Raw genomic sequence first — 17,718 nt, forward strand, 5'->3', positions numbered from 1 at the left:
CTAGTCCTCCCTTTCGCTAAGTTTCATTAAATCCCTCCATGTCATTTCAGGATCATGGAATTCCAGTTCCTGCCACACCCTCTAATCCTTGGAGTATGGACGAAAACCTTATGCATATCAGGTGAGGGGCAGGGACAACACTTGTTGGATTGGGACCCCTTGTCTAATCTATTGGTGGGAGAGTTAGCGGCCTTGAGACTTTTCCAATTGAGAATGGTCTCCTCCACTCCCCCATCAAGTTTTCTCATCACGCTAATAGCTCAATTACATGTTGGTCTTTTTTCTTCTTCTTTTTTCTGCTTGGGTCTTCGTCCTCCAAAGCTATGAAGGTGGTATTTTGGAGAACCCCAAGGTAAGAGGACCATTGGTGGCTTGGAGAAACATCTGGGAATCTTCTCCAGTCCCATCATATTCCCCCTGTCCCAGGGTTGCCTTAACCATGGTTGAATAAACAAACCCCAGTAGGTCAATCTCGCATCATGCGAGAAGGCAAACCGGATGTTGACTTTGGTGTGAGGTGAGCCTAACCCTAACCCAAAACAAGAACATTAGTGAAGACAAACCAACCAGTTGGAGTAACGAAACATCAGGTTGTTAAAAGTCATCTTGCTAATAATCAACAAAGAGGCAGCCTCAAGATCACGAGAAGGGATAATGCCACTTTATGCAGGTAGTCCTCAACTTGTGACCACAATTAGCCCAAAACTTACATTGCTACGTGGTGACATTTGTTAAGTGAGTTTTCCCCCCACTTGACCATTTTTCTTGCCACTGTTGTTAAGTGAATCTGGCTTGTCTTGTCAGAAGGACGCAAAAGGGGATCGGGTGACTCTGGGGATGCTGAAACTGTCATAAATGTGAGTCTGTAAAGAAACTTATTCAGATGTTGCAGGGAACAGCTGGTCTTCAAACCAAAGTTGGGTCAAAAGTAGATTCCCCCCCCCCTCCCTTAGTATTGAAGACTAGAGCATGGAAGATCCATTCCTGTGGTCAATGATTATTGTCCTTGTAGATCAGGAGTCCGAAGAAGATGGACTTTCAAAACTGTGGAAATCCTTCTCAAAGTCAAGTTAGTAGAACGAAGAATGTCTATGCAGAATTTATTAACCCTTGGCCAACTTCTTCCTTGACTTCTTCCTCCTTCCCTCCTTTCCTTCTTTCCTTCCTCTTCTTCCCACCTCCTCCCTCCCTTCCTTCCTTCGTTCCTTCGTTCCTTTCTATTTGAATCTCCTTCCTTGCTTCTCTCATCTTTTTCTTCCTCCTTCCTCCCCTTCCTTCCTTCCTTCCTTCCTTCCTTCCTTCCTTCCTTCCTTCCTCCCTTCCTCCTCTCACGGTGAGCGTAGAATTGGCGCCGTTGCTTCCGGTGAAGAACCTGGGTTAATTGGGCAACCCAGGAAGCAACTGGTTGTGTCAAGGCTATCCAGGTGGTTCCAAGTCGAATAGAATAACAAGAGTTGGAAGGGACCTGGGAGGTCTTCTAGTCCAACCCCCCCTTGCTTAGCCAGGAGACCCTACACCATCTTGGGCCGAATGGATGATGGTGCCCCACCCGTTTTCTCATTGTGTGCCAACCTGGGCGCTGTTTTTGTGACGTCTTGAATGGGAAAAGAAAAGTTGTGTTGCCTGCTAGCCGCGCCTCTGCCTCTCCTTCCACTTCATGCTCCGATGGAGTCCCTCTGCCAAGAGAGCCACTTAAACCATCCATCAGGGCTAATTAGACAATCAGACATCGAGGTTGGGGGCTGGGGGGGTCAGGAGAAGCGAAACTCCAGAAATTTTTTCCCCCTCCTGCCTGTCTCTCCGGTGCCTTCCTGGGAGAGGTGGACGAGCCCAAAGTCACCCGTGAAAATTCTGAGCCCCAGAGTCAGGACTTCTGGGCCTGATCCATCAATCTGCTTCGGGTGCTTATGGCACCTCAGTTTGGGCCTTCTGGCTGAAACGTTATGAACTCCTGGTTTCCAACGGAGCGGACTTCTTAACCCTGGGTTGGGGCAGTTTGGTCTCCGAGGGGGGAGGCTGGTGGGGGAGGGGGACTGAATGGGGGGAGACCAACATCTTGTCATGTCCCAGAAGGAGACGCTCTTGACTTGGAGGTCCCAGTTGGTCTTCTCCTCAGTCAGATGGATTTGATGATTGGAGTATCTTGGGGCACAGAGAATATTCTTGGCCCAATATCATTCTCCTCCATATATGATATTAGATTAGAGGCTATATTGACTGTTCTTGCTCCATATCCTTCCTTCCTTCCTTCCTCCCTCCCTCCCTTCCTCCCTCCCTTCCCATTTGAATCTCCTTCCTTCCTTCTCTCATCTTTTTCTTCCTCTCTCCCTTCTTTCCTTCCTCTTCTTCCCATCTCCTTCCTCCATCCCTTCCCCAATTCCTTCCTTCCTTCCTCTTCGAATATCCTTGCTTCCTTCTCTCATCTTTTTCTTCTTCCCTCCCTCCCTCCTTTCCTTCCTCTTCTCCCCACCTCCTCCCTCCCTGCCTTCCTCTATTCCTTCCTTCTTTCCTTCCTGTTTGAATCTCCTTCCTTGCTTCTCTCATCTTTTCCTCCCTCCCTCCCTCCTTTCCTTCTTTCCTTCCTCTTCTCCCCACTTCCTCCCTCCCTCTCTTCCTCGTTTCCTTCCTTCCTTCCTCTTCGAATCTCCTTCCTTCCTTCTCTCATCTTTTTCTCCCTCCCGCCCTTTTTCCTTCTTTCCTTCCTCTTCTTCCCATCTCCTCCCTCCCTTTCCTCTATTCCTTCCTTCCTTCCTTCCTTCCTTCCTTCCTTCCTTCCTTCCTTCCTTCCTTCCTTACTTCCTTCCTTCCTCCCTCCCTCCCTCCCTCCCTCCTCCCTCCTTCCTTCCTTCCTTTCCTTCCTTCTTTCCCCTTTGAAAAGGCCCTTTCCTCTGCAATTTTTTCACCCTCCACCTCCGGCCCTGGGGAGCCCTGGATTTCTCCCAAGGTGGGAAAACTGTTTCCCCGGCTGCCCCAGGCCATCCCCCAAATCTCTCTTCCCCCCCTCCTCCCTCCCCTCCCCTCCTCCCTCGGCGCGCCCTCCCCACCAGAGTCCTGCCAGTCGAGGGATTTGAAAACAGATGGTTGAGCTATTTTCTGCCTCTGTGAGGCCTGATTGAGGAGCAATGAGGCAGCTAATGTCGAGAAAGACAGAAATTTACTTGCTTTAACTTCATCTGGGCACCCTGAAAAAGGCTTTCATTCAGTCTCAGCCACAACAATATCAACCTGGATGAATAAACCATTTGCGGCATTGATAGCTGTGCATCATAGTTTAATTCATGGACCATTTACTTCCAATTTCCCCCCTCCTCTTCGGCCCCTATTCTTTCGGCTTCCCTCCAGTCCCACCCCCTCATTCCTCTCCCCTTCTTCCATCGGCCCTTCAAAGATGCTTTTGCAATTCCGGTCGCCTGGGATAAATGGAAGGCATTGATACCCGATTGGAAAACCATTTGGATTCACCTTTATAAGGGGGGGTGGGGTGGATAAAAGAATAACCCCCGCCCCCAGTTAGCAACAGAGATTATTTTTATGTTTTAAAAGTTCTTTTAGTGGGCTGCTGGCTGGGACACCTGCAGATATACCCGGTTTTGCTTTTCGGGTGTTTTCTAACTTCCTGTCCCCACACTTTTCTCTCTCTGTTTACTTCTGGTCTTCCAAAGCATCCAACTTTCCATCCTTGATGTACGACCACAGTTGGAGCCCAACATTCCTGCTGCTCCTAAGTGAGACAGCCGTTAAGTGAGTTTTGCCCCCCGTTTTAGTGAATGGCTGTGGTTTGTGAAATAAAGTCCATCCGGATTGCCCCATTTGCATGTCCAAAGGTCGCAAAAGGGGGGAAAAAATAACAACTCCGGGAAGGTGCATCCGTCATAAATCTGAGCCCGTTTGCCGAAAGCACCTGAATGTTGATCGGTGAGAATGGTCGTTAAGTGTGAAAAAATGGCCATATAGCTCGCTTTTGTGAGTGCCCTTGTATAACCCCGGTCACTAAATGAACTGTTGTAAGTCAAGAAGTAGCTCTATTCCTAAATTCGAAACAGGGTGGTCTGCAGCCAAGAAAAATGAAAAGCAGGAGATGCAAAATTTGAAGTCCATGTTCCGTGTAATTCTTCCTCTCCTCCGTTGTGTTTTGAAGGTACCTGTGTGTTTGTGTGTTGTTAAACAATGGAAGCTGCCCCAAGACACTGCTTTTCCCCCCCTTTTTTCTTTCTTTTAACGTAAAAGATATAGTTAAGGAGATAGAAAAATGAAATGAGAAAAGGGGGAGAGGGAGAAAAAAAAAATCTAATCTCTTCTGGCTTGTATGAGGTCGTGCAACCTCTCGTCTCTAATTTTCTGAGTGGGTGCATCTAATATTCCGTATTTGTACATTCCCGTTTTGTACAGATTCACTCGGCGTGGCTAATGCCTTCGAGGTTGGATTCCTATGGAAATCAGCGGGCTGCACATTTAGCAACAGGCCTGAGTCATCATCTGGACCGGGCCGCGGTTCGTTTTGGCCCACCGCTTACAGGGTCGATGGGTCTTAAGCCACCAATCGTGGCTTTACAAGCCACGCATCCAAGGGCATGAGGGCTTAGGCTGCTCGGTGGATGGAGCTGGACGCGTGACAGTTTGTATTTCATGGAGCATCGAATAATAGAGTTGGGAGGGAGCTTGGAGGTCTTCTAGTCCAACCCTTGCTCACGGCCACACATCATCCCAGACAAACGATTGTCTAATCTTATCTTGAAGGCCTCCAATGATGGAGCATCCACAACCCCAGGAAGCAAGCTGTTCCATTGATTTAATGAAAAGGGCTCGGGGTGACATGAGAGCAATCTTCCAATATTTGAGGGGCTGCCACAAAGAAGAGGGAGGGGTCAACCTAATCTCCAGAGCCCCTGAAGGCAGGAGAAGAAGCAACAGATGGAAACTAAATCAAGGAGAGAAGCAACCTAGAACTAAGGAGACGTTTCCTCACAGTGAGAACAATTCACCAGTGGAACAACTGGCCTCCAGAAGCTGTGAATGCTCCAATGCTGGAAGTTTTTAAGAAGAGATTGGATAACCATTTGTCTGAAGTGGTGTAGGGTTTTCTGCCTAGGCAGGGGGCTGGACTAGAAGACCTCCAAGGTCCCCTTCCATTATTCTGTTCTTCCCGACAGCGAGAACAATAAACCAGTGGAATGACTTCGCTCCAGAAGTTGTTGGTGCTCCATCACGGGAAGTTTTCAAGAAGAGACTGGACAAACGTTTGTCTGAAATGGTGTAGGGTCTCCTGCTTGAGTAGGGGGTTGGACTAGAAGACCTCCAGGGTCCCTTCCAAACCCTGCTATTCTGTTACTCAGCGATGGGGTTGTGAAACAACTTGCACGAATCACGTGGTGATGTACGATGCAAGGAGAAGTTAGGAGAAGTTAGAAGCAAATGCTCCCCTCCCCTCAGCTCGTCTCCAATTTCCCAGACCCACCTTGTCTGCCATTTTGTGTGGGGGAGGACCAGGTGTTGGAACAGGAGGGACGGGGTCCTTCTGGGTTTGGTTAACGGCCGAGACGTTGCTTGCCCTCCTTCTCCTCCCGGTTGAGGGAAATTGATCTGCATGGTTTTAAATAATTAAGCTGCTGTCCCAGCACCGGGTTCTCCTGCCCTTCTCCCATCTGTTCTTGGGGTCTGTTTGGTGAGATAAATGCTTGAGTTGGACATCAGCCAGCAAGCTTCATAAGGGGAGCCTTCTTTTTCCTTCCTTCCTTCCTTCCTTCCTTCCTTCCTTCCTTCCTTCCTTCCTTCCTTCCTTCCTTCCTTCTTTTCCTTCCTTCCTTCCTTCCTTCCTTCCTTCCTTCCTGAAGGTCCGTCTTTCATTTTTTTTCTAGAGGCCAGTCAATCTTTTCCTTCCTTCAATTTCCTTGCCTTCCTTCCTTCTTCCTTCCTTCCTTCCTTCCTTCCTTCCTTCCTTCCTTCCTTCCTTCCTTCCTTCTCCCTTCCTCCTTCTTTTCCTTCCTTCCTTCCTTCCTTCCTTCCTTCCTTCCTTCTTCCTTCCTTCCTTCCTTCCTCCCTTCTTTTCCTTCCTTCCTTCCTTCCTTCCTCCCTTCCTTTTCCTTCCTTCCTTCCTTCCTTCCTTCCTTCTTTTCCTTCCTTCCTTCCTTCCTTCCTTCCTTCCTTCTTTTCCTTCCTTCCTTCTTTCTTTTCCTTCCTTCCTTCCTTCCTTCCTTCCTTCCTTCCTTCCTTCCTTCTTCTTTTCCTTCCTTCCTTCCTTCCTTCCTTCCTTCCTTCCTTCCTTCCCCTTCCTTGTTCTGGGCAATATAGTGCAGGTAGTCCTTGACTTACAACCATTCGTTCGGTGACATTTGAAGTTACCACAGCACCAAAAGTAGCAACGTGTGACCATTTTTCACACTTAGGACTGTTGTAGCCAGGTTCACTGAACAACCATGTTGCTAACTTAAACCGCTGCAGTGATCCACTTAACAACGGTGTCCAGAAAGTTCGTCAAAAGCAGGGGGGGGGGCAGAATTCACTTGAACCCCTGTCTCGCTTAGCGAGGGGAATCTTCAGCTCAGGGGTGGTCGTAAACACGAGGTCTATCCGTAATCCTAATTTATGCAGACGGGACAGAATCTTTGTTGGGCAACCTAGGGCTGTTTTTGATCCTAAAAGTTGGCTCTTCACTTCCAGCCGGATTCAAATGTAGACCTCCCCATGATCTGAGATAGACTGCCTTAGCCCCTGGAGGCTCGACTGTGCTTTTCCCAGGACCCGCCAGCTTGAAAAGAAGACCCCCCCCCACCATCACCTACCTGGCCAAGTGGTCTAAGTTGAATATGAGACGGTGCCATTCCTTTTTTGGGGGGGGGAGGGTTTTCTTCCCCTCCCCCTAGGAAAGAAATGGCTCGCTCAACTCCAACCTGCCCCTCCAAACGTGGAAATTTCTCCAAAGTCTTTGTAATTATGGGGAAAGAGGCAGGTTTATTTATTGTTTTCTTTTTTTGGTACCCCTGTGCTATAAAATCTGGGGGGTGGGGTGGGGAGGAAGAGAGGGTGGAAAAGAGAGAAGCAAATATATTTATACGTAAAGGTTCGGTGTGTTTTCAAAATGAGGTGGGTTTTTGGTTTTTTTTGCTTTCTTCTTCTATTCCCCCCCCCTCCCTCCCAGGGTGTATTAACTTCAGAGGCACGACCCGGGAAAACACCGTTTCCAAGATCACCTGCCGAGGTCAAAATAGCCATTAGTTTTTCGGTCAATGCAGAATGAACCCCATTTCTCTCTCTCTCTCTCTCTCTCTCTCTCTCTCTCTCTCTCTCTCTCTCTCTCTCTCTCTCTCTCTCTCTCTCTCTCGCTGTTCTTTGCCTCCTTGCAAAAAAAAAAAAAAAAGGGGGAAAAAAATCACATTTTTCTCCCCCCACCCCCACCCCTATTCCTGGCCTGACTTTTCCTTCCAGAGCTATCTGTCTCCAGCTGTGGGGGCATCGAAGAAGAAGATGAGATCAAGTTGAAGGGAAAATAGATGGACTGATTTTGCACTAGCCTTTTGTTTGTCGACTCTTTCGTTCCCCCCACCCCCTTTTTTTTTTTTTGCAAAGGAGGCAAAACTCGTGCAGAATCTTTCTTCTTCTTCTTCTTCTTCTTCTTCTTCTTCTTCTTCTTCTTCTTCTTCTTCTTCTTCTTCTTCTTCTTCTTCTTCTTCTTCTTCTTCTTCTTCTTCTTCTTCTTCTTCTTCTTCTTCTTCTTCTTCTTCTCTCTCCTCCTCCTCCTCCTCCTTCTCCTTCTCCTTCTTCTTCTTCTTCTCCTCCTCCCCCTCTTTCTTCTTCTTCTTCTTCTTCTTCTTCTTCTTCTTCTTCTTCTTCTTCTTCTTCTTCTTCTTCTTCTTCTTCTTCTTCTTCTTCTTCTTCTTCTTCTTCTTCTTCTTCTTCTTCTTCTTCTTCTTCTTCTTCTTCTTCTTCTTCTTCTTCTTCTTCTTCTTCTTCTTCTTCTTCTTCTTCTTCTTCTTCTCCTCCTCCTCCTCCTCCTCCTCCTCTTCTCTTTTCTTCTTCCTCCTCCCTCTTTCTTCTTCTTCTTCTTCTTCTTCTTCTTCTTCTTCTTTTCTTCTTCTTCTTCTTCTTCTTCTTCTTCTTCTTCTTCTTCTTCTTCTTCTTCTTCTTCTTCTTCTTCTTCTTCTTCTTCTTCTTCTTCTTCCCTCCTCCTCTTCCCTTCCTCCTCCTCCTCCTCCTCCTCCTCCTCCTCCTCCTCCTCTCCTCTCCTTCCCCTTCCTCCTTCTCCTTCTTCCTCCTCCTCTTATTCTCCTTCCTCCTCCTCCTCCTCCTCCTAAAAAAAAATCTCAGGTCGGTTCAAATTTGAAGGCTGTTCTGGGGGAAAAAGGGGGGGGGACTGAAAAAATGGGGGTCGAAAGGGGGAGTTTAGTTTGGTGAGGGTGTAAAAGAAAAGCACAGGTGGAGCCTCCAGAGACTAAGGCAGCCTATCTCAGTTAATGCTGGTCATGGACCACAGTAAAGGTAGCTGTTCCAATTAGAATGCTTTACAGGTAGTTGTTGACCTACAACCACTAAGTGACAGTCCGGAAGTTACAACGGCATCGAAAAAAGAGACTTGTGACCAAAATGACTGATTCATTTAACAACTGCGGCAAGTAAAGCTCGTGAAAGGGGACAGAACTCACTTCGGAAATGTCTCAGGTCGCGACCTAAGTCGTGCTCATATGTTGAAGATGATCGGTATTTGGCTAAGTGTGATTAGACACACAAAGAATTTGTCTCTGGATTTTTCTTTGGTTGTCGCAGATTTTTCTTTGGTTTTCCTCTTTTAGAATCACCCTCCTCCTTCCATCTACAAAAAGACCAGAGACGCGGCCTCAGCCCCAGATTGTCCGGATACCTTAGAGATCGAATTCAAGAAAGGTAAGGAGATCAGCATCTCAGCGGTAATATGGGGCATCCTTGACTTACAACCGTCCGTTTTACTGACCGTTTGAAGTGACAGCAGCACTGGGGAAAGTGACTTGGGACTGTTTTTCACACTTAACAACCGGGGCAGCATTCCCTGTGGGTCACGTGATCAAAAATTCACAGGCTTGGCAACTGACTCGTATTTGTGACAGGTCAGCACAGGTTGAGCCTTCAGAGGCTAAGGCAGTCTATCAGTTAATGTTGGTCATGGACCCCAGTGAAGGTAGCTGTTCCAATTAGAATACTTTACAGGTAGTCTTTGACCTACAACTACTTAGTGACCATTTGAAGTTACAACGGCACCGAAGAAAGTGACTTATGGCCATTTTTCACACTTGCGACCGTTGACAATAGTCATGTGATCAAAATTCAGCCAGTTGGCAGCCAACTCGTATTTATGACGGCCGCAGCGTCCCGGGGGTCACGAGATCTCCCTTTGGCGACCTTCTGACGAACAAAGTCAATGGAGAAGCCAGATTCATTTAACAACAGGGTTACTAACTTGACCACAACATTGATTCACTTAACGACCGTGGCAAGAAATGGGACAAAACTCACTTAACAACCATCTCACAGAAATGTTTAGGCTCAATTATGGTCCTGTAATACCTGTAATATATACCTGTACATATATATTACATTATATATTTATATGTATATTTTATATATATATATATATATATACACACACCTGTATAACTGGAAGATACACACACCTGTATAACCCCCTCTAGAGCAGGAAACTAGTATGTATGCGCAAGGGGAACCTTTACCTTTACCTTATACCTGTAATATACAACAAATTCAATAAATAACAAAACCCCAAATGAATAGATAACAAAATCCCAGCTCGATCACACTTCTGCTGCCTTCAAAACCCACCTGTTCATCCCCGAGAATGTTTGCTCGATGCATCCCCATCTAGTACTTTCAAACTCAATAAAGTCAGAAATAAATGGACTGAAGGCGAAAGCCCGAGTCTTCATTTCCCTCCAGGCTAGGATAACTCAGGGAGGTTGGTGGAATTGTTGACGGAGGGTATTTAGAGAACCAAAGACGTATAACTTGGTCGGCATGCGATCCGATCCCTTACGGACCTAGCAGAGGCTAAATTACATTAAGTGCTAAATTACATTATTTTCTGGGCGTGTGTTGTTTTAGCACACTACACAAACCGAGATTTGGGCACCTTTTACGACGCCAAGGTGGCTTAAGAAGTTTGTATCCACAAAGCCTTTCCTCCCGCTTCTCTTTCTCTCTTTTAGCCTGCGCTTCCATTCTCACTCCACCTCCTCTCTTAGTTAATTTATTTGAAGTCCTAATCTAATTATTAACTCTTCTCAAAGGGATAAGCAGCTTTGGCACACAATGCCCCGTTCTCCTCCGCCCGGGCCGGCCTGCGTCAAACGGCCCCAGGAAAGCTGGCAATTCCACACAAGCCAAGCAGATGAGCTAAGGAGGTTCGCCTTCTCCCCACCCCCAGACCCCAATCCATCCAAATGAGATTTAAGGCTCATTACTGTCGCGGGACACTTCTATTTAATCGTCATTTACAACCAAATTGATAAACTCTCACGCCTGGTAGCCCACTTTTCCTCTCCCTCCCTCCCTCCCTCTTTTCCTTCTTTGCAAAGTTAAATTTAAACCCCCTTCCCAGTTTTGGGGTTTTGAAGGGAGGAGGGGGTATTTTTTTTCTCTCCCCCTCCTCAAGACGCAGCGGGATTTGTCATGAGGACTAGAAAAGCAGCTATTGAGGGCCGATTAGCCTCAAGTAAAGCCCTCTATGGAAATAAGGAGGGCAGATGGAAGACAGATTAGCCGCAAAGGGCTCTCTTCCCCTTCGGCTTTTGTGGTGTTTCTACACACACACACACCACACACACACACCCAGCTGCCCATCGAGGCATCTACCCATGCCTTGTTTCCATATACATTTATTGCTCATTTCACCCTGCTTGGGAAGGGGGGAAAAAGGAGGCGGGGGCGTGTCTTTCTTTCTTTTTTTTTTGGCAGCCACCGTCCCGTGGGGGGGGGCACCCCTCTTTTCCCACCCACCACCCTGCTTGTCACCGAGAAAGAAAGGTGTGATAATTAATTCATGGAGCCATCCCTCATCCCCAAGTTACAATGGGACCAGGGAGACGGCCCCATTCAGCCCTGGCAGGCGAATAACCGGGAACATAGATAAGATTTGTCCGCCAAAGCCATTACAGGGGCTGTGGGTGGCAGGTCCGGGGAGGAGGGGGTGGAGAGGGAGAGAGGACACCCCCTTTTCCTCCTCCTCCTCCCCTTTTCAGCCGACCCAGGGCCTCCTCGACTGGTGGAACAGAAGGTGCCCCTTCGCCAAACAATGATCAAGCATGAAATTTAATTAGCCGGAGCCTTTGCTGCTGTTTCTATCTCTCTCTTTCTTACCCCCCAATCTTAAAAAAAAAAAAAGGCAGCGATACTAGGGTGTGTGAGAAGGATTGGTGGTAGATGGAAGTGAGGTGGGGGATATTGGGGCATTCCCCCCCCCAAAAAGCTCTTTTTTCTCTGGAGATTTATCCAGTTTCATAATGTACGAGGTCTCTCTCTCTTTTTTTTCTTTCTCTCTCTCTTTCTCTCTGTTTCTTTCTTTCTTTTGCTCTTTCTCCCTTTTTCTTTCTTTCTCTCTCTTCTTCCTTTTCTCTCTCTCTCTCTCTCTCTCTCTTTCTTTCTTTCTTTCTTTCTTTCTTTCTTTTCTTTCTTTCTTTCTTTCTTTCTTTCTTTCTTTCTTTCTTTCTTTCTTTCTTTCTTTCTTTCTCTCTGTCTGTCTCTTTCTCCACCCCCTTTTCTCTTTCTCTCTCTCTTTCTCTCTCTCCCTTTCTCTCTCTCTCTCTCTTTTTCTTTCTCTGTCTCCCTCCCCACTTTCTCTCTCTTCTCTTTTCTTTCTCTCCCCCTCTCTCTCCCTTTCTCTCTCTCTGTCTCTTTTTTCTTTCTCTGTCTCCCTCCCCACTTTCTCTCTCTCTCTCTTTTTCTTTCTCTCTCTCCCCCTCTTTTTCTTTCTTTCTCTCTCTTTCTCTCTCTTCCTCTCTCTCTCTCTCTCTCTTTTCCCCTTTCTCTCTCTCTCTGTCTCCCTGACTCTCCCCTATGTACCCCCAAATCTACTGAAATGCCTTTGGAGCAAATTCCTTAGCCACAGTTTTGTGAGAATTTGTTTGGAGTTCATATCTGTCACATCTATTTAACAGCTTCGGAGGGAGGTTTTCAAGAGGGGCTGGGATGCCTGCCTTACTGACATGCTAATTTGGGCCATGCTAATGTAGGTTTGCAAGCGCTACATCTGCAGCTTAGGGTCGAAGTGTGGGGATCCCTGGTGCTCTTTGGGCTTAATGGTTTTCTTGCAGATGTTTCATTAGCTAACTAGGTAACATCATCAGTGCTAGAAGAGAACGGGGTTTGCTTTGCTCTCTGTTTATATAGGGAGCAAACCCCCTATAACTGTATGGGTCCTATGTGGAAGGGCAAGCTACTGTATATATAAACAGAGAGCAAACCCATGACATTAGTTAGTTGGATCATGAAACATCTGCAAGAAAACAACCCACAGCTAGTGTATATAAACAGGGAGCAAGGCACACTCACTAGCATTGATGATGTTACCTAGCTGGGTCATGAAACGTCTGCAAGCAAACAGCCAAATTCAGAGTACCCAGGATCCCAGAATAATCTAGTTTTTTTTTTTCTCTTCCTGTCCTGGCAGGTGTCCCCGTGAAAGTCACCAATATGAAGGATGGGGTTGTTTACCATACGTCCCTGGAACTCTTCATTTACCTGAATGAAATTGCGTAAGCATTTCCCCCTCCCGTAGATTTGAGCAACATTTAGCTAGGCTGATTTTTGTGGACTAGGCTGAGATTGGACCGCAGGCGGCGCGGTTCCCGTTTGTCCAGGCCCAAAATTTTGAGCCTGGAGGCATCGGGAATTCTACGGTGAGTGGAGGAGTGGAGGACTCTTCTGGAGAAATACCTCTCAACCCACTCAATCGTGTTAATGTCCGATATACCGTGTGGGTTCCAGGCGGACGAGCTGTATGCCCTAGTTAACAATTCAATGTTGCCGGAGAAGAAGCTTTGCAAAACAAGGTTAACATTTTGCCATGGTCTGTGGGGGATATCCCTGTGAGACAAGAAGAGGAAGAGGGACAGCCGGGGCAACAGTTTGTCATGGAAGGAATGGAGGTGGAGAAAGCATCTCAGCGAGGGTTTCTCCCTAGTTCCTTGGAAAGTGAAGCAAAGCAGAAGAGATATGCTTTGGTCCTTGCAAGACTTTTATTGTAACCTTCCAGTAAGAGGTGATAGCTCAATGGTCAGAAACCTTCACTAGTTCCCAGAAGGCTCAGCCATGGTTATGTGACAGCTGGCAGAGGAATTTTGGGAGTTGTAGTCCACGCCTTCCAAGAATGGCTAGCTGCCTGGAGAAGACAATCTCATCCTTTTGAGTTTTGGCTCATGAATGTTGCTCACTTGTTATGCAGGTCCCAATATATCTAAATATATACATACATACATACATACATACATACATACATACATACATACATACATACTACATACATACATATAACCAACACCTCTTGTTTACTTTTTCCCTTCAGTGGCAAGCATGGTGTTGGGCGTATCGACATTGTGGAGAATCGGTTTATTGGGATGAAATCAAGAGGTAATTGCTTTCTTTTACGGACATTTCCAGTGGCTGTAATGCTGTATTTTTACATAATATGTAACTATTGCAAAGGTCTCCGTACTTGGCAACTTTGAGACTTGTGGACTTCAGCTCCCAGGTATTCTTTCTAGAAGGCTGGCTGGGGAATTCTGGGAGTTGACGTGCACAAATTTTAAAGTTGTCCAGCTTGGAAACCAGAGGTGGGTATTCAGCAGGTTCTGACCAGTTCTGGAGAACCGGTAGTGGAAATTTTGAATAGTTGGGAGAACCGGCAAATATCACCTCTGACGGGAGATTTATACAGTCATGCCCACCAAGCCATGCCCACAGAACTGGTAGTAAAAATTTTTTTAATCCCACCACTGTTGGAAACCCTCCGATCGATTTGGCTTCATCAATCAATCTCTTGTTCTTGTTGTGTAGGGTACATTAACTATAGATTAGCCACGTAGTTTGGGTTCCTACAACCTTCTAAGTGGATTTAATAGGATCATGAGAACCTTAACCAACCAATAATATTCTCTGACTGGAAAACAGGCTGTCTTTAAATTTGATGGCTCATATTCAAAACTGGACCACGGAAGTGCCAAGATCTCTGCAACTTAAGCGGACCAATTACCAATTAGAAAATTTTAAGTAGCCATCATTGTCTGGCACTGAATATTTCCATTCCCCATCTACTTCTTTCTCTCCCTCTCTCTTCAATCTTTCCTGGCGGCAATTACAGCCTGATTGAAGTATACTGAGCTTTGCCTCTTGACACCGCTGTCTTTTTTTCTCTATAAACACCCAGAAATGCAGTTGACACGGCAAGTGGCAGAGTGACACTTTTGAAGAGATCTTTCTGTCTTTTGCATAGTAACACAGGAAGGCCATCTATCATTTGCTTCTTTCCTCAGGCTGTGATTTGCACTTTGACTGTCTGGGAGTTTTAAAATATATATCTCTCCAAAATATTACTTTGGCTTTCAAACTGCCATCTTTGCAGCTTTGGGCTTCCTGTCACCGATCGAGCAAAAATATTTTGGAGTGGGAGGAAGATGGGAAAAGAGGCATCTTGTATTTTCATTAATTTTTTCTGAGTAAAATTACTGGTAGGGAGTGAGGGTGGGAGTTGGAGATGCATAAAGAAGAAGAAAAGCTGAAGGAATGCTTAGACACCGAGTTGACGCTAAAACATCAGCTTTTTATCAGTCTAAATTAGCTTTAACATCCCCAGAGGTGTAGATAGATAGATAGATAGATAGATAGATAGATAGATAGATAGATAGATAGATAGATAGATAGATAAAGATAGACAGACAGACAAGATAGATTAGATAGATAGATAAGATAGATATAGATAGATAGATAGATAGATAGATAGATGATAGAGAAAGAGAGAGATGGATAGATAGATAGATAGATATAGATATAAGATACATAAATAGAGATATAGATAGATATAGATATAAGATAGAGAAATAGATTAGATAGATAGATAGATAGATAGATAGATAGATAGATAGATAGATAGATAGATATAGATAGGTAGATAGATATAGATATAGATAGATATAGATATAGATAGATACATAAATAGAGATATAGATAGATATAGATATAAGATAGATAGAGAAATATAGATAGATAGATAGATACATAGATAGATATAGATAGATAGATACACAGATAGATAGAGATATAGAGAGATAGATATAGATATTAAATAGATATAGATATAGATATTTATATTTATATTAATATTTTTTCTGGCAGTGCAAATCTTGCCACTCTGCTCAGTTTCTTTAAAAATTCCCCTCTGAGGTTTCTCACTGCTATTGGAGGGTGGCAGAGAATACAGGTAGTCCTCGCTTAGCGACCGTTTGAAGTTATGACCAATCACCCAGAAAGGTAGCCGTAATAACCCGGATTCAAAGTTCTGAAGGATGCACCTTCCCCCCCCCCTCCTCCCAGCTGTCACGCAATCCCATTTTGGGTATTGATTTATTTAGCCTAGGACGAGAAGGCGATCGGACAAAATAAACACCCCCCCCCCCACGTAGTTAAAGGCAGCTTGTCCTTGACTCGCAACCGTTCCTTTAGCGATTCGGCTGGGTTTTTTTTGTTCCCCATTCTTGCTGCTTTTTCTTGTTTGTTGGAAGAGTTGGGTGGGGGGGAGAGAGAAAGACGAGAGGGGATTTCTTTCTTCCACCCCACCCCCCCCATCCTGAGACTCCCATGATTCTGCCCTGCGTGGTTGTTTAATTATAGGTTTTCAGGCCCAGATTGGTGGGCGACCATCGGTGGGAAATCGCCTTCCTCAACCCTGTCATTTCGCCTAGTCGGAGCATTTCTTCCCAAAGAGGAATCTAGAAATTTTCTCCGCGAGGTGCGGAGTGGACTGTCTCGGCCCCAGCGGGATTGTAATGACAGTCGCGTTTTATGGCAAGCTGAGACTGAATAGAGCCAGAGACGCCGTTTCCTTCTGTCAACCAGATCATTATTTTGTGTCATTTCATGACAGTTTAGGCCTCCTCACTCTCTCTTTTCTCCTCTCTCTCCCCTCTGGCTTTCTCTCGTCCTCCCCCGCCCCACAACAACCCTCCATCGGATGAAATGGCTAGGTATCTATGAGACTCCGGCGGGAACCATCCTCTACCATGCTCACTTAGACCTCGAGAACTTCACCACCGACCGGGAAGTGCGGAACGTCAAGCGAATATTGGCCACAAAGTTCGGCGAGCTGGTGTACAACGGTACGTAACGACTTCGGGTCGGCCTACCGCCGTCCCTGACGTGGTCCAGGCAATCCTCTATGTACAACAGTTCCATTGTAGTAACCATTCGAAGTTACAACAGCCCTGAAAAAGGGACTTAGGACCGTTTTTTGCACTGATCGTGCGGTCAAAATCCGGACATTTGGCAAGTGACTCATATTTATGACGGTCGCAACATCCCAGGGGTCAGTTGATCCCCTTTGACGACCTTCTGACCAGCCATGCCCATGGGGAAGCCGGTTTCACTTAACAACCATGTAGTCACTTAACAACTGCAGTCATTTCACTGAACAACTGTTGTAAAACTGGGGCAAAACTCACTTAACTCAATTACGGGCTCAGTTGTGGTTGTAAGTTGAGGACTACTTGTAGTTCAGACCAGAAGCTAATTCTATCTTTTGTCAACTCATAAAATAATGCTATGGTCTTTTCAGAGTTGCCAACAGAAAGAGAGGGGGAGCAGTGGGCAGCTTGCATTCCCTAAATGTTTTCAAAAATTGTAACTAGGTGACCGAACTTTCTGCCACGCAAAATTCTAACTGGAGAGCCTGATCGATGACTCTTGGCTATGGATGTGTCCCATTGGAGAATATGAATTATGATACACCCAGGGGGTGGGGGAAAACCTGGGTCAAGAGTGACAATGAATTATGTGCCTCAGAGTCAGCTACACCCAGGCAGAGTCGGCTACACCCAATAAATCCTTTGGAAGTTTGGCTTGAGACTCATGATTTAAATGGGGTTAAGTGCCAAAATCCTGACTATTGTAAGGTTATAGTAACAGAATCTTGTAAGGCTGAAATTATCTCTCTCCCCACTCACCTATACAGCCCAGGAAACTAGGGAGGGTTCTTCTGATGTGTTTGCCACATCCCTTTTCCTTCTTGGGGCTCAGCTGCCTTTTATCTGCCCACTGCTTAGTCTACAGCCCTTCCGCCTGACTGCCAATTTAATTTTCTTATCGTGTTGACCAGATAGGAAATACAACCAGATAAACAAATGCTTTATTGTAGTGCTACATTAACAGAACCTTTGACAGGCAGAGTGGGTGCTCCGTCGCTGGAGGTTTTCAAGAAGAGACTGGACAACAATCTGTCTGGAATGGTATAGGATCTCCTGCTTGAGCTAGGGGCTGGACTAGAAGACCTCCAAGTCCCCTTCCAACTCTGTTATTCTGATGTTCTGACCATATGGGCAAAGACCAACATGATTGCAAGCTCTCTCCGATTGCCTTCCTGACAAACAGTGTCAACTTTGGATGCTCTGTTCTGTGGGTTTTATAAGCTTGGGAAGGGTAGCCACTGCCCACCACTTATTTTACAGTCCAAGGGGATAGTCCTTAGGCCTCTTT

General features: G+C 45.9%; 1 protein-coding gene across 1 annotated transcript in view; it reads left to right on the plus strand.

Moving 5' to 3' along the window:
- ASS1 (argininosuccinate synthase 1) overlaps nucleotides 1–17,718 on the plus strand; it is a 43,334-nt gene that overhangs the window by 12,418 nt on the left and 13,198 nt on the right. The window contains exons 7-12 of the mRNA XM_087944276.1: nucleotides 51–121; nucleotides 322–352; nucleotides 8,784–8,874; nucleotides 12,647–12,731; nucleotides 13,541–13,605; nucleotides 16,215–16,346. Of these exons, the coding sequence (XP_087800402.1) occupies nucleotides 51–121; nucleotides 322–352; nucleotides 8,784–8,874; nucleotides 12,647–12,731; nucleotides 13,541–13,605; nucleotides 16,215–16,346 (475 nt within the window). The remainder of the gene's footprint in view (nucleotides 1–50; nucleotides 122–321; nucleotides 353–8,783; nucleotides 8,875–12,646; nucleotides 12,732–13,540; nucleotides 13,606–16,214; nucleotides 16,347–17,718) is intronic.

This window comes from Notechis scutatus, chromosome 15 (assembly GCF_049901735.1).
Source record: "Notechis scutatus isolate UNSWTSFEM ecotype Mainland chromosome 15, rNotScu1.2, whole genome shotgun sequence".
NCBI lineage: Eukaryota > Metazoa > Chordata > Lepidosauria > Squamata > Elapidae > Notechis > Notechis scutatus.